At 36.2% G+C, this 16697-nt stretch overlaps 1 protein-coding gene across 1 annotated transcript in view; it reads left to right on the top strand.

Moving 5' to 3' along the window:
- THSD7A (thrombospondin type 1 domain containing 7A) overlaps window positions 1-16697 on the top strand; it is a 254685-nt gene that overhangs the window by 151955 nt on the left and 86033 nt on the right. The window contains exons 5-8 of the mRNA XM_059475319.1: window positions 2514-2762; window positions 4296-4477; window positions 10051-10206; window positions 12594-12797. Of these exons, the coding sequence (XP_059331302.1) occupies window positions 2514-2762; window positions 4296-4477; window positions 10051-10206; window positions 12594-12797 (791 nt within the window). The remainder of the gene's footprint in view (window positions 1-2513; window positions 2763-4295; window positions 4478-10050; window positions 10207-12593; window positions 12798-16697) is intronic.

Genomic DNA, 16697 nt, shown 5'->3' with positions numbered 1-16697 from the left:
GAAAACCAAATGTTAAAAGAATAAACAGCAGCTAATTTGCTTGGCCAACTCTCCTTTTTCTAATTGTTGTTATCTCTGCTCTCTCACAAAATAATGTGACAGTATGTGTAACAGAAAAGAGGTTGTGTAGTGCTGACTTACAGTATCAGTTTCTTGTTAGTAGTAGTGCAAGTGGTTAATGGTTTTAGTAAACAAATAAGGAAATAAATATAGCTCACCTTACCTCTTGATTGTCTCCCTAGTAATATTTATGTTCCAGTTGCAAGAGCTTAAGAACATCCTTATTTTATATTTAATTTTAAATTATTTTATTTTATTTTACAAGTAAGTATTCGAAGTGAGGCACACTTTACCTCTATTGTTTTATTTTTGTTAAGGATCATAAATAAACAATGAAGTTAGTAGCATGGTACAATTCTATTTAGGTCTTCTTCATCCCCACATGGAAATAATTAGTAACAAACATTAGCCTTTCTCATGTAACACTTCTCCCCAATAAGTTTTGAAACAGATGCAAAGCCCAGGGACTGTTGCCCATCATTAGTTACCGTCTTCCCTCCTCACCAAAGCTACTTTGTGATGGCAATTTTGTGCATATTCCCTGGCAATGTGCATCTATAATCAACCTCAGCCCCAGTCACAGTGAGTGTGAAGAGTTTGGTTTACTCTGCCCTCAGAGGTGTCACATTGGATGGGAACTTGGAAGGGGAGGATACTTCATCTGTTCTACAAAAAATTTTGCAAATACTGCCCACGTTAGAAACTATAAGGAATGTGTCTTTTCTCCAGTCATTAAGATGTGTCTTTGGGGGATCGCTATATGTTTTGTCAAAGGTACAGAAACTGATTTATTGATTTTGAAAGTACTGTAGTCCTATGCCAGATGGGGCTACATGTAGGTGAAAAAAAAATTATTAAAAAACAATTTTTTTAAAAACTCTGAGTGCCTTTCTCCACAAACAGGATATAGCTTTTGTCCTAAAGCAGAATAAAAGATGACTATCATGTGTTAGGGCTCCCCATCACCACTACCTTTGACATAATAAGAACATTAGAAATCTCCTTCTGAGTAATCCCCTATGGTCTGTCAAGCCCAGCAGTGTCTCCAGCTTATTGTCTCCAGTAGTAGAGGGAGATGCAATTTAAAGACCAAAAATATGACACCTGACTGTCTTTTGAAGTCCATTCATTTTGTATTTCTCCAATATCCAAAGTAAATATATTAGGGATGATGGCTCACAGATTGGTCAACCTCTGTTTGGACATGCTGACACTGTCTCCATAACCAGGATCTTCTGCTAGCAAGATGTAGAATTGGTCTGTTTCTTATGCATATTATGCTTTCATTTATGGTGTTTTTAAATCTCTCAGTTTCATCAAGTATTCCTAGTTCTATTACAAAATTTTGTAAATAGAGGTTCAAAATCATGTTGAATATATGGGTAGGACCCAATTTTGTATGGCAGTGAAATACTTGTAAATATTAATTTCTCTGTATTATTTTGTGTTATTTTAAAGGGAAAAATCAAGCCTTTATAGTATAGTTTATAGGCCTGGTATTGAACAGAGTGCTACTTGCAGTACCAGTGAATATTTTTCCTGTCTAACTGCTTCAGAAGCCAGATTTTTATTCCAACCCAGACATGATAAAAAAAAGAAATCTATGTTGTAATTGTAATTAAGGAGATAAAGTTATGTTTTATTTAATGGTAGTTTACCCTCTCTATTTCTCATTTTTCTACTGTGAATCAAACTTTAAAATAGAAATGCTAGTTTTTACCTAGAATATAAGTTTTAAAATTAAGAGTGATTTAGAGGGAGAAAATCTTGCTGACAGCCTATGTAATAAGTGAATGGGACAATCAGATAGAAAATGGAAATTAAATTATGGCCTTCGTAAGGAACGGGAAAGCGTTATGGGTAACAGGGAACACTTCACTTTCGGTTAGAGATCATTCCCTGTTTGAACGATGAGGCATAATTATGGCAATAGTTGATTAATGATTAACAAAGTAAGTTATTAGTGGCCAAGCATTCAATATGTTGCCATTGTGTTTTTAAACCATTTTTAGTCTGGAAATTAGGACAACGTGACACTGAGTATTTTTTTCTCAGCAAAAACTCCTTTAGTCATCTCGGTTTTGAATTGTCCCTTACTTGGTACTTAGTTCCAAAAGGAAAAAAGAGTATGCCTAAAAATAAAAGATAAGAAGTGAAAAATGTATGTATTTCCTCTGTTATATTTCCATACATGTGGGAGGACTTAGATTTTAGTTTTATTCACAGATATGGCAATATTTTGATCACAGATATGGCAATACTGGTAATTTTTTATTATATCTTATTTTTCTGGTTTAAGTAGCTTTAATCAAAAGCCCTTTTGCTGACTATTTGGGATCAAACAAACGTGGACTAAAACTTAACAGCTTTAAAAATATTTACTGACTTTCATGTAACCATTGACAGTGCTTTTGCTGTAGGAGTTCATGACTGTGAACGCTCTCTCATTGCAGCTTCTGCAATCAGGAAAAGCTGCCCATCACATTTCAGTCCTGTGTGATCACGAAGGAGTGCCAGGTGTCAGAGTGGTCAGAATGGACCCCCTGCTCCAAAACCTGCTTTGACATGACAACTCCTAAAGGGAACCGCACAAGATCACGGACCATTAAGCAGCTCCCCGTTGGCAGTGAGAGTGAATGCCCACAGTTAGAAGAAGCAGAGCAGTGTGTTTCTCAAGGAGACGGCGTAGCACCCTGCATTACGTAAGTTGGCTAATTTCAGTTCTCCACTACTAAAATGAGCAATTTCAATTAAGCCTACAAAGCTGGTAATGGAATATCAACCAAACCATTATTAAAGAAATAATGGGTAGGACTTTACCCTTTTTCTTTATCCCTGTTTATTCAGTGTTCTTGAAAGTCCAAAATCTGCAAATAGTTCCCATTGTAGTGTAACCAGGTCCTCCTCAAAATACAGGAATAATAATAAATATATTTTCTTTTCATTCATTTCAGTTTTTAAAAAACAATGTTTGCACATATGCAGATTCAGGCAAGATAAAAATAAAGGAATTGTATTGATTTGTCAGTGATCTTTTCTCTACATAACATTTATGCCAGAATCATTGTTTTCTGAATTTCTTGTCTGTTTGCAGGCCAAGTGTTGAACACAGGAAAGGGGTGATAAACATCTGGTTAGCTAACAGACTATTTTAGTGAGAGTTGTATTCAGCACAAGGAAGACCCTAGATGGGAAGTGGGAGAGGCTAACAGTGACAGCAAATAAACCTTAGGAGAAATGACAGCGAGCACTTTATGATTCAAGAGATTGCTCTAATCCTTATCTAATCAAAATTAATATTAAAGTCCCAACTGAGTTTTTTCTTTATCAAACTAAGAATAGGGTCTGGAGAAATGTCACTTGATATTAAGCATCTTTGACTATGATATATATTTTTCATTTAAGAGTTGAAATATCATTTTTCTTTATTTCCAGCTGCATTAGGAAGCATTTTGCTGTATTTAGCCTTAAAGTACTTGTTAGGTAGGGAATTCTGTGGCATTTCTTGCAGTTCATAATCCCAATTGGGGTTTAAATGTGAGTCAAAGATCTTTGCTGTGTATTCACTGATTAGGAAGATTCCAGATTCTCATAATTCATCAGTACCCAGTAGGGATGCTTGTACTGCAGAATGATCTTCCTTTTAACTGTGAAAAAGAGAACTTACTGAAAAGTTGTCCTGAAGTCATAATAAAAATTATAATCATAGTTTCAACTTGATACCCAGAAGAAACTTTTTGTTTCAAAGATAACAATAGGGTTTTGGGTTGTTAGGGTGGAGGGAGGGGGAGTTGTGAGGTTTTTCCCTCATTTTTGGCTCTTATGTTTCTCAGCATTCACATCTCCTTCATATTTTGGATTTTGTTTATATAAATTGTCAAGCTCTAAACACATGCTGAGAGTCACAGTCTTGAAAGTTATCTGAACATGGACTATATATCTCTGTATATCAAGTTTTTCTCCCCTCAAATAAACTATTTATATGTGGTATGTTTCAGGAATTGAACAGAAAAGATCCTCCTAAAGGGTAATGATTTTAAAAATTAAATAATGCAAAAAAAAGTTTCCATACGCATGAAATGCGAGATTTAATGCACCTTTGTGTGCAAGAAATGGCGGCGCTCAGGCCTTTTATGAAGTTAATGAGGTACTGAGGCGTTTCAGCTTGCGTAATTGAATGCTGTGTGAGATGGCTGGACGATTCCTAGAGACCCAGTTAACCACGTGTGGCGCAGGTACGGCTGGCGCAGCACCGAGTGGACGGAGTGCCGCGTGGATCCTCTCCTCAGCCAGCAGGACAAGAGGCGGGGGAACCAGACGGCGCTGTGCGGAGGCGGCCTTCAGACCCGGGAGGTGTACTGTGTGCAGGCCAACGAGAACCTCCTCTCCTACCTAAACACCCTCAAGGAGAAAGAAGGTAAACTTGATTCAATTGCAATTAAATTAGTGTGAAATCAGAGCGTGTCAGCATTCCAGAGCTCTTTCACAGCTTTCATTGTCTTCTGCCACGAGTGCCTCCTTACCTTGTGAGTTACTGCTATTTTTTAAATTCAGGTTAAAACGCTTAATTGCTGTAGCAAAGATTTCATTCTCTATGCTGCAAATATACATTCCAAATATAAATTCCTACAAATTACTATTTCTTAGTGTCTACTGAAAAATACTGTGCAGGACAACTTTCCATAAGAAAGAACATGAAAAGGAGGATCAGAAGTCCTAGACTTGGTATTTTCATCTACTGTAAATTTCTTGTGTGTCCTTCATCTGGGTGATGAACCTGTGCTGTTTGACGTGCAGATGGAATATGTAAATTCTGGCATGTAAGCTCAATATAGAAAAATGCAAAAATATTATTAGATTTAATTTGCAAGGAACTGATTTTCTTTTTTCCTTGATTTGGTTAAGTTTTTAAGTAGCTTTCAGTACTTGAAGCCAATATAATTTCATGGATTTATTTACCTAACTGAAAGAGAAAAGATATTTTTCCTTGTTACTGTTAAAGCCTGCACAGCTTCTTAAGGAAAGAGAGAACAGCTTAGAACAAAAATCTTTAATTCATTTGGTAGTATACATATTTTAGAACAACACTTGAATATTTTATATTACATCTGCTTCTGTATAGTAATGCAGAACTGTAGATTCAGAAATCAGTGAATTAAGCTAAATGCATTTAACTTTTAAATTAAATTTTATCCTCTACCTATTTCTTGCAAACACACAGCCATATACTTCAGGAAAAACAACATCAATATGCAAATCCTATGTAATATCACATTTTGTCCAGGGCTGGCCAAACAGCAGAGTAGCAAGGTTCCTGCTGTGGTTTAAAGGTACTCTCAAACTTGCCGTGGAGGTAGAGTTTGTGGGGAATGTTAATGCCAACATCCATTTCAGCGTGACTGCTCAGATCAGTAGGGTGTGACTCGTGAGCTCTGCAGCCCCACATCTGTATTTATAAAAGAAGAAGCTTTCAAGCCTCTTTGTTTTATGCAAATCAGCTCTGCCCAAGGGCTTTTAGTAAATCGCCTCTGCTGAACAAAGTTTAGATGCCTCTGCCGCAGTGTGAGCTACAAAAACCTCCCAGCTAAGGAGAGGTAACAATAAGACCAGTGGCAGCTTACTGTTCAGAATGATGATTAGGATTTTGGTAGGCTGTGAAGTCTCGCCAGATTAGGCGTGTGTGAAATTTACCCTTATCAGACTGTGACAGGAATACATGGAGCCCATCAGGAGGTAATCTCTGCAGGCTCCTGAAAGCTGATTAAAATGTAACTAGTCTTTGGATGCATAAACATGAGAACAGTTTTTCAAGAGCTCAGACTGGGAGTGAAGTGGATTTTAGTTTAAAAAGGAGCTCTGGGCTGTTTCCACGATAGGGGACAGATTTTCAGAAGAGGTGCTGCTCTACTCATCCTCCCTCTCTCTCCCGTCATAGAATAGAAAATTATGAGTAATTTGAGGATGGGAAAAAGCCAGGGCACACACCCACCAGATTATGCTGTGGGGAAACGCCTTCATCTCAGTGTAGTTTACTGCTGGTTGTAGCAAATGCTGTCTTGGTAAGGCTGATTTAAAGACCTCCCTTCTCATATTCTCATGGTGGCGTTTCCCTGTTATTTCAGAAAGTCAGTCACAGAGCAAGTCGAAGGCTAGTGCTGCACCTCTGCTATCAATCACTTTTGAAATAACAGGTAGGTAAATTAAAGCCTCCAACCTGATTTCTGGTTAGAACATGCAAAGGAGGCGATGCCCTTTTGGGGGACCTTGTTTGCTATATGTGTACGCTTAACATGTTTATGTGGCTCTGAAAGAGTTAAAGGGATTTGAGCATTCTCAGGAAATTTCAGATCGGTTTGAAAGTGACAGGCCAAAATTCAAGCTAAGGAAGCTCATAAGCCAGTTGGGATGCTGGACCAGTTGCCTGCTCCACTCCTGAACCATTTTAGATAGTGACTGCTTTTCCTCTCACTTCTGAGCATCGGGAATTGTATTTCAGCTTCCATCATAGCTGCTGTTTCCAGTCCCTTCTGTAGATTTAAAACATCAAGTTAGGCCTCTGGTAAGAATTTGAACTTCTAATACTGAGCTGAAGCAGAATTCCTCACAGTACTCAGGTCAGTAGGAAGAAGAAGGAACATTTGTTGTAGCAGTTAAGCCGTGACAATCAAGTTCCTGAAGGCCACAGTCATACTGCCATTTTCTTGCCACTGTCATGAATTGTTTCATCTCTGTTCATCCACTTAACTGGTTTAGTCATGAAGTTTCTCTTACTATATGAGGTGGACTGTTTCATCTTATTCCGAGTACCTTTAAAACCCTTGATGTAGAATAAAGAGGAGGAAAGTTCCTTTATGGGCATAAATTTATTCTACATCTGCAAATACACATTTGTTGCCTTATTAAACACAGGGGAACTGCTTACATGCATGGAATTGTGCCATTTCTCAGAGCATAAGGTTCTGAATTATCTAACGTTTTTGGATGAGCGAATTCAGATTTATAGAAAATGAGAAGAAAATGTTATTTACTTGTTGGTCATAATGTGTTTTAGGCTTGGGTTTTTCTTGGGATTTTTGAGTGAGTACTTGCAGAAGTTTCTTTGTGTTATTTGCCATGAAACCAGTGTGGCAAATGAACAGAAAGAGAAATACGAAATTGTGTCTGCTTATACTGATGCAGTCACATACAAATTCAGTCTCTTTGCCAGCCTGGTCATTACTGGGGTGTAGTCTCTTGAGGGTCTTTAGAGAAAGATGGAGAGTTTTATGTCTTGATAAGTGTAGCAAATGCCTAAAAGTAGAACTGTTCTTTTTCTTTTCAGTTGTTTTTAAAATGCAGTAATTCAAGGAGGTGTTTTCCAATGATATAAAACGTATTCAGCTAAAATTTCCTAATATAGATTATTTCAGGAATGGGTAATTAAATCTTACTTTATTTTTTAGGTTACTAGCCTCAAACCTGAAATTCCTTGTAAACCGAATCTAATTTATTAGTTAGACTGAAGGAGAAAGAGAGGTTATAAAAATGCATTAACTTTTCTTTCTAATTTTGGCCCAAATTTTGGTCAAATTTCACATTGATCTTGTAGTGTTACACATAGTCTATTTGGCATTCAGCATTACTTCCAAGGAATAAAGAACAATCTTTAATGCTGACACAAGAAAGTATGAAAGCACAGAGATAAGGCAAGGTTTTAAACTGTAAATATATGCATCCAGTATCATCCTATGTCAGAGTGTCTTTGCTAAACAATACACGTCAAAACCTATGCTCAGTCATTCTTTTGTGATGCTGAAAGAAATTAATTTAAATTCATGGGAACAAGATGGTCATAAGATGCCCAGACACAGCTGTTTTCTTTTACTGTTACCTCAGGAAAAGAATTTTGAGTAATCCTGCATGAAATTCATTCTAAGTGCTCAGTGATGAAAACATTTTTTAATAACCTGAAATAAAACTTTTCTGTCCTATGGTTGAATTGTTTTGTTGTAAAAACAAAATATAAGAGATTGCATTTATACATCTCTTAGTGTCTAAACACAGCATTTGGAAAGCATTTTGGCATATTTAAAGATTGATTGTTACCTGTGATATGAAAAAACTGCTACTACTAAAAGCTTCCCAATGAAAGATCTTTGTTATTTTTCTGAGTAAAATTCCCTGAACTACTGTGATGATAAGTTTTTTATCATGGTGAAGGCTAGAGATGAAGCATGGAATTCCTCAGACCACTTTCTCTATTACCTGAAGCAAGACTGTCTCAGGGGTGTGATTGGCCCTTAATTTTAACTGTCTCACTTGGGCGATTCCCTAGTTAAATAAAGGTTAAAATGTATGAATAGCAGTTACTTACTCTTTTTCTTTTTTAATTAGAAACTATTCAATGCAAATTCAATGGGCAAACTATGTTTACTTATATCCATTTTCTACACCAAATAGGCATATTATGTTGAGTGTCATGCATGCTCATTGTGCATGTAAAAATTACTCTAAAAATCAATAGTATGTCATAAAAATTAATTTCAACATACCATTATGCAAATGTTGGAATATTATGCTTCTTATTAATTTATTTCAAGAGATTGGTAAATTAGAGACAGTAATCTTAAAGTTTTACATGGTGTTGCTTCATTATGTGGAGCAACACGGTGGAAAACTGTGCCAAAGGAGGCAACATTGAAAACCAGAATAGAATAAGGATTTTTCATTTCATTTTCCCCTTAAAAAAGTGAGAATTGGATGCGTTTTCCAAAACTGTAAAGATCATCTGCTTAGAAAATCTGAATGGAAAGACATACACACATGTCTACAAGATTGACTGCACTTTAACAACCTGGTGTTTACTTTCACATTCCATAAGTGGTTATTGATCTCATCTTTCAGACAGATATTTTGTCATATACTGTATCTATTTAATTTGAGAGTCTTTCCATCAAAAGTGGTGGCAAAATTAATGATGTGACTTCCCACAGGAAAAAAAAAAAAAACTGAATGGAAGGAGAGTGCTTTAAGTTAAGGAATTTTATGTTTCCTCAATCAACCAAAGTAAAGTAATATGGCAGACTTCTAGCAGATATTCTCTGTTTACTGTAATATTTTGTCAAGTCCTGTATTATGAAAGAGAATGAAAATCTTGCTTTCAATTAAATAGTACATTTTCAGTTTGAGTTCTGTGCCTTACTCTGGCACCTTGTAGAATTTTCCCATTACTTGTGCTATTCAAAAGAATAAAGTATGGAACGGGAAGGGTGATTTCGGTTATTGATTTTTAAAGAACAGAAGAGTCTGCCTTCACATGTGTCTCTATAGATTAACAACACTTTAAAAACTAAATTATCTTGTGCAGTTTTTACAACTACAAATGTACATGATCTATACATATTTATCGACACATATATAGTAAATGCAAAGCATATATATAGCTGAAACAAAGCCTTTCTTGAGCTAAAGTTGCTGCTGCACAAATCTTACTGCTGAGTGTGCACTTGATGGTCATTAAAGAAAAAAGTTTTTGCCAAAATTTTAGCTGTGTTTCAGGTTAAAGCTTAAAAATAATCTTTTAAATATTAATTACCAGGCCTTTGAAGTTATAGTATCATATAGCTTACATATACCAAGTGCGAAGGTGTTTATGCAGCTTTGTGTTCAGTTTCTTAAAAGAAGAAGTAATGAGACACCAGGACACCAATTTATGTAGAATCCAAAGTGAAAAATTACTATGCTGGTATAATTTACCCCTCAAAGGAAAGGACTGGGTCTGAGAGGGTGCTGCAATATCTACAGTCTCCATGTCTCCACATAATGGGATTTGACTTTGTTCATGCAAAGAGTAAACTGACTTCCATTCAACTTTTTTCAAGGCAGGCAATTTTCCATCACGTCATCCAATTAAAATTATGAAATACAATCTTTCTGACTAAAGGATGGTTCTGTCCACTTAGAGCTAAGGATCATGACCAGTGACATATGAGAAATATTTTGTTTTGACAGCTTCAAGGCCAGTAGACCGTAAACTGTGTACAGGACCTCTTCCCAGCACCTCCCAGCTGTGCCACGTTCCCTGTCCTACAGAGTGTGAGACCTCAGCATGGTCAGCCTGGGGACCATGCACCTATGAAAGCTGTGATGACCCTCAGGCCAAGAAGGGTATGTAACAATTCAGCAGAGCCTTTCAATGGTGATATTTACTATTCCTAAGTAAGTCACTAGGTTATGCAAGCACACGAAATTTTGTGCCAAGAAGTGTATATCTAGTGCCTCTGGGTATCAAAATAAAGTCATTGAATTAGGACTACATTTGACATCACTGTTACACCAAAGGTAGCAAAAATGCAGCCTGTTTGTTTACTAGGCTCTCAAGATCAGTTTGGGTTTTTGCAGGTCAATTCCAGTTTCAAACCTTCCTCTTAGATTGAAAGGGATACAGTTTGTGTGTTCAAATCACAACTTTGGCGCTGTCACAAAAGGAGGACAGAAACCTTCTTTGAGGTATGTAGTGTACAAGGCAGATATTTACAGTTCAGTAATAGCTTAGGAATTCACCATTAGACCGTAAATCATGATCTGGCAAAGAGATGTCACCATTCACTGTTGATACGTGATGCTGTTTTACTTATGACATATGTGTTGGTTTCAAATTCAGCATGTTTAACAACTTATTGCCATGTAGAACAGATTGTAGTAACCTGATATCAAAATAGAAAAGCAAGAATACAGTGACAGGGACCTCATGTTAGAAGTCTGTGGGCTTCTGGCTGCAAATGAGAAAAACTGGCCTAGTCATTGCTGCAAAGTGATTATGTGATAAAATTGGGAATACAGACTTGGTTTCTTGGTTGAAAACAGTTGTAAGAAAGGGCAGCCACATATGTTCACTGGAAGGAGGAACTGTGATTACTGTGTTTGCTTAGCTGGATATTTCTGGCATGCTGCTACCTACACTTCTGTCTGGGCAGCAGTAATAAAAGTTTTACAAAGCTGTTCATCGAAACTCTGACCCAACCTCGATCAGTTCAAGAAGGAAAAAGCAGTTCAGTTCTGCAAATATATCAGATTAAGTCTCGTCTGAGTACAGCTGTCAAATAGTCTGTTATTTTTCTTGCTGTTCCATCACTGAAAGATTTGCTATGTTTTCAGGGATAAAGTTTATGTTTGTGAGACTGATTTGGACATCTGTCTAATAGAAGTACATTAGGATGCACTTTGTGCAAGCCTTTATTCCTGCACACATGAGCAGGGATCTTTTCTCAACTGCCAATGTTTTTCTCTTATCTGGAAATTCTTACATTTTATTTTATAATTGCATTGACAGTTCTTCTGAGAGAATGATGTGAAAATTGTGCAGGCACTCCCACTTTTAGCAACATGTCTGTCTACATATTTCCAGATCATTTGTATCCTTTGTTGCTGTAGATATAGGAGTTCTTTATTTTTGAAATTGTATCAGCCTTTTGTGTCAGGCTTGCTAAACCTTTTGCACATAATTTGGCTGAAGACTTCAATTTAGAAAAAAGGAGAACAAACAGCAACTGAAGATAAATGGAACAGTATTTTTAAAGTAAATACTTACTATAATTGAATTAAGAGGCATATCTTCAAAGAATCAGTTCTTGCACATGTGTGCAAAAACTCTCCTGTTCAGTTTGTGTCTTGGTAGAAATGACAGACTATATTATATTTAGTATTTTATAAAAAAATATCTGTATATTACTAGCTTGCCTGACTACTGATATAAAACAAAAGAGATTGTGAAAAGATGTGAAAAGACAAACTATTTCTTGAATCCGTTTAGTATGGTTAGGTTTTTCTGACTGCATTTAGTCTGTTTTTTTTCAATAAGCCATCCTGAAAGGAGAGAGTGGATTGCTTTTTGTTGCTGGCATTGGCCCAGTAGATGACACAGTGCATAAATGTCCATCAGTTTGTCCATTCCAAAATGAGTTTAGGTAATCTTAAGGAAATTTCTAGATGCTGGCAACGAAATATTACTGAAAATGTAGTCACAGGTTTATTTTGAGTTTATTTTCCTGCTTTTATTTTTCTCAGAAGTTGTCTTTTTATTATTCTGTTTTGTTTTGGAGGATTGGAGAGGAAACGAGTGTTTGTAAGCTGATTTCACTTGATAGTCCATTTCTGTTGGAACATACCTGAGAAGAAAACAAACAATTTATTTGAGAAAATGGTGACCCAACAATGTAGTCAAGATTTATAAAATGAGATGGATCTTGCAAGAGTGATGCTCAGGAAATGATCCTGTCTCCTTGCTGGAGTCTGCATGACTGTGATAAACAGGGGTTTAAGGCAAAGCTTCCTGAGCCTGAGGAGGCTCAAAACATTGAAACTTGTGAAATTTTATCTCTAGTCCTTCTTTATTGAGTTCTTCTACCCAGTTATCTGAAGTGCATTGTTCTGCTGAGTGTCTGTGGTATGTTTTACAGAGAAGACAAACAGAACTGTTCACTCAGGTGTAGACAGATAAAAAGTGCTTCACTTCACTTTTTAGAGTTGAATCGTTATTTTCATGGGCATTTCAGGCTTTAAACTAAGGAAGCGTCGCATCACCAATGAGCCTACAGGAGGAACGGGAAACTGTCCTCACCTTTTGGAAGCCATCCCATGTGAAGAGCCCTCTTGCTATGACTGGAGAATCACGGGGCTGGAGGAATGCATTCCTGACAATGAAAAGCCGTGTGGCCCTGGCACACAGGTTCCTGTTGTTGTCTGCGTCAACGGCGATGGTAAGATGGATGCTTTTCCCTACGGCCCACGCCAGCTAGAGGGAAGACGCTAAAATGGGGTCCAAAAGGGTATCAGTTGTTGTTCTCAGCTTTCTTGATCCTTAAAACCAAGCTGTCTGGAATAGATATAAATGTCCATTAATACTGGCGAGGAAGAGTAAGACCTCTAGCTGCTCTTGCACCCAGCTCCTTCACTGTGTATGGTTTCAAAGCTTCACAAAATGACTTAGAGAAAATTAAATAGAAAACAGCTATTGTTTGCCAATGGATCAGATTCATGCCTGCAGTGGCTTGACTGAATTCCCTGATGTAATCCCACTAACAAAGCTGATCCTCTGAGCCTAGGAACAAATAAAATGTGAGCAAAGTAAGATGCATTGCAGTAAGTGTAGCTGGAAGAAAAATAATAATATGTTTATTAAAAAGGATGGTTTGATGAGCGTTACAGAGTTGGGTTGACAGTCCAAGCTGTCTTACTTCTTCAAAAGGTCAAAAAAAAAATACAACCATTATTCAATTATCTTCTGTGAGACAAAACAGATCTTGCATGACACACTCATAAAAGCCAATTTTGAAAGCTGCTTACAGAATACTTTAATCTACTGAAGGTTCATGAATTACTGTTGAGAGAATAGTCTTTATTCATTAACAATATTATAGTCTAGAGCAGCAGATAAATTAAAATAATTGTATTGACTGCAGTGTAGTATGGTAAGCAGCTTCTTAGTTCCAACAGAGAATTAAGTAAGAGGACACCTCTGATGAGTGTTAACAGCTGCAAAAAATATTTTGAAATTACATCAGTCAGAAGTAATAAGAACTGATTATAGAGATATTTAAATCTTGAGCTTTCCTGCTGAAGACTTTAGATTGCAATTGAGTTTTGGGGATTACATTGAAATGCTTAGTTATAATGTTATTTTTCTGCATACACCTAAGAGAACTAGTAACCATCTTCACAGCTCAGAAAGAGATTAGCCTAGAATTACAATATTCAATCTACCATATTCTATGTCCTTAACTCAAAAAACTTCCCTTTGCAATTTGATAATTTCTTGGCAACAATACTGAAACTATTTGCAGGGGTTTTTGTATACATATTCAGATGAAAAATGGCCTTTTCCTTGAAAATCAAGGTGTTTCCTAAATAATTGTGAAGATACTTTAAAATCTGTAAAACAAAAAGACTATGTTTTTCTTTACTAGATTATGGTTAGTTTGGCTTGACTTTATTTTGAGGAATTGTGTTTTCTCACACATCTAACATAATTTCTTCCTAATTTTAATTTAGTAATTTATAATGACTATAACTTATTGCATATTTGGAGAAATCAATTGATCCATTAAAAAAACTTTGAGATTTTTATATATATGATATTTTCTATTGAAGCTTACAGGATTTGCTCTTGGCACTTCATGGGCTTTGGTTTTGGCCAAATTTGACTTTGAAGACTTGTGTTTAACTTTATTACTCCCAGTATCATTTTTTTGTCTCTCTTTCTGAATTATATTTTGCTGTAAATATATGGCCTTCTACATTGCCTATATCAGTAATCTGCCTCAGAAAGAGTGAGAAGTCAGGATTTGGCCTGTCAGTCTTTAAGATTGAAGAGCTGTGCGCTTAGCTTCAAAGAAAGGAGAAAACAAATTGCAATGATGTCTTGTTTTGTAAAGATCTGATGATCCAGCTGTCCAGTCACAAAAATATGTGTTCAATTACATTTGAGAAGATGCAAAAGCAATGGAGAGTAATGTAATGAACTGCTCCAGGCCTTTTGAAATTCCTTCTTTGAAATTCCTTCCTTAGTAAACAATCTTCTGTGTGCTTCACCAGTAATACCAAGTGTCTTCTGCTTCACTCTCTCCTGAGAGGGATTAGTATGATGCAGTAGAAGCAAACAAAGACCCACCAACCTCAGCAGTCTCCTCCAAAACTGACTCTGCTCAAGCATCTTATTACTTTGCCTCCCACAGCACCAACCCACTGGAAATCCTGTAGACAACTCTTAAATACTTTCTAAACACCACCACCTCTTCCCAGATAATTCCCATCTAGTGTTTTGGCCTCCTACCCTGGCAATCAAGAAAATCTCTATGGTGTCCTTCAACCAAAGTTGTAGGTATCTAGATTCTGCTCTGCGAAATACAAGAGAGAAACACTTTGCAGTCAGGCAAGTCTTGCTTCAAGCCCCACAGCTTCAGGCTAGTTCCACTGAAATAAAGTTTAGAGAATGCTACTCTTCACTGTTGAAACATTATGGTTTAAATTATTCATCGTAAGGAATTTGTGATATTCATTGTTCTTTGAGCACATCTTGGGGAAGACTGCACTGACTGTCAGTTAAATACTGTACCTTTATTAACAGGACACATAATTTCTATAATAATTGTATTATAGAAATTATTTCTATTATAATTGTATTATAGAAATTATTAATATAAATGTATTCCTGTATTTTTGATCTTAGTAGCACACAGGGAATTTAATTTCAGTTTTACAGATAAAAGGGACCACAAAAGAAAACAGTACTGAAATCATTAACTATTGCATAAGATTGCTGTTCCTCAAACTAAACTTTGCTTGACAATGTTATCTTCCATCTCTTTAAGTGATCATCTTCTTATTATTATCAGGTATTAAGCCAACCTTAAATCTTTAAGTGCTTGGATAGGAAAGGTTGAAATGAAGGAACTTAAATGTATCCAAAAAAAGATCATATTGTGCCCTTGCCTTCTGCTTTATAAAATGAAAAAGGCTGATATTTCAGACTAAGCACTGTACCCTAGATGGATAAAGCTCTGTAGCTTTAATGTAAAATGAACCCAACACTGATTTGTAGCTTCTCTTTCTGTGCACTATTGCATCATATCATATCAATCATATCATATCATATATACCTTAAGCATGATTCATTGGGATAATATGTCTTGACCTGGATGTTTGGCTTCTCAGATAGAATCAAGCAGCAATGTTTGTGAAGTTGTTTCATATAATTGGAATTAGCTTTTCTCTTCATTTTGGTATTTAGATAAGAGTCATTACAGCCTTTGAGACAGCAGCAAACAATAAGTTATCCTCCTATCTCTTTGCTGGAGGCCTGTGATTGTCACTCTTTCCACAGTGGATGGCAGTAATCAGAATTTTCATTCATGCTGAAAAAACATGACATTCCCCAGGTTGTCATTGCAGAGGCTATAATTAACTTTGATGTATTTTATTATATAAATGGAACTTCAGTCTTTTACAATGGAAAGAACATTTTCTGAATAAATATTCTTAGTAAATCTTCCAGGAAAATTTACAAGGGAGTTTTTTAGGCGAAAAAAAGCTGGAAGCTCCCAGACACGACATAATTTTAATAATTAGACATCAGTTGCTTGTTTTCCATTCTTCAGATTAACTTTTGTTAAGGATAGAATGCCTTTTAAAAAAAATTTGATATTAATATTTTTGTTTCATCTGTAACATATGCAAGGCATACACACACATTCATGCACACCACACCTATGTACATACTATCTATTATTAAGTGTATTAACACAGTTCACACACAGAAGAGTAATTTTAGAACAGATGAATTTGTTCTATTTCTCTGTAGCTATGACAGTCTGTGAAGAATACAGTTTCAAAAATATCTCTGCATTATTTAAAGTCCATAGTGGGAAAGCTGGCTGCTTCTCCACTTTTTTAACAGACATATTTGTGATACGCATATGTAAGGAAATATAATTTCTGACATAAAATTCTGCAATATTTATTACTGATTAAATTCTTTAAAATGCTTGTTCACTTTGTTTTTTTCACTTTTCCTTTGGGCTGAAGGCTGTAGCTCAGGTACTGGCATTGACTGGAGTGTCCTGATCCTCACACAGTCATCTCAAATGACTTGCTCATTTTCT

The sequence above is a fragment of the Ammospiza nelsoni genome, chromosome 1 (genome assembly GCF_027579445.1).
Source record: "Ammospiza nelsoni isolate bAmmNel1 chromosome 1, bAmmNel1.pri, whole genome shotgun sequence".
Taxonomy (NCBI): Eukaryota; Metazoa; Chordata; class Aves; order Passeriformes; family Passerellidae; genus Ammospiza; species Ammospiza nelsoni.
This window is presented reverse-complemented; position numbering and strand designations above follow the sequence as displayed.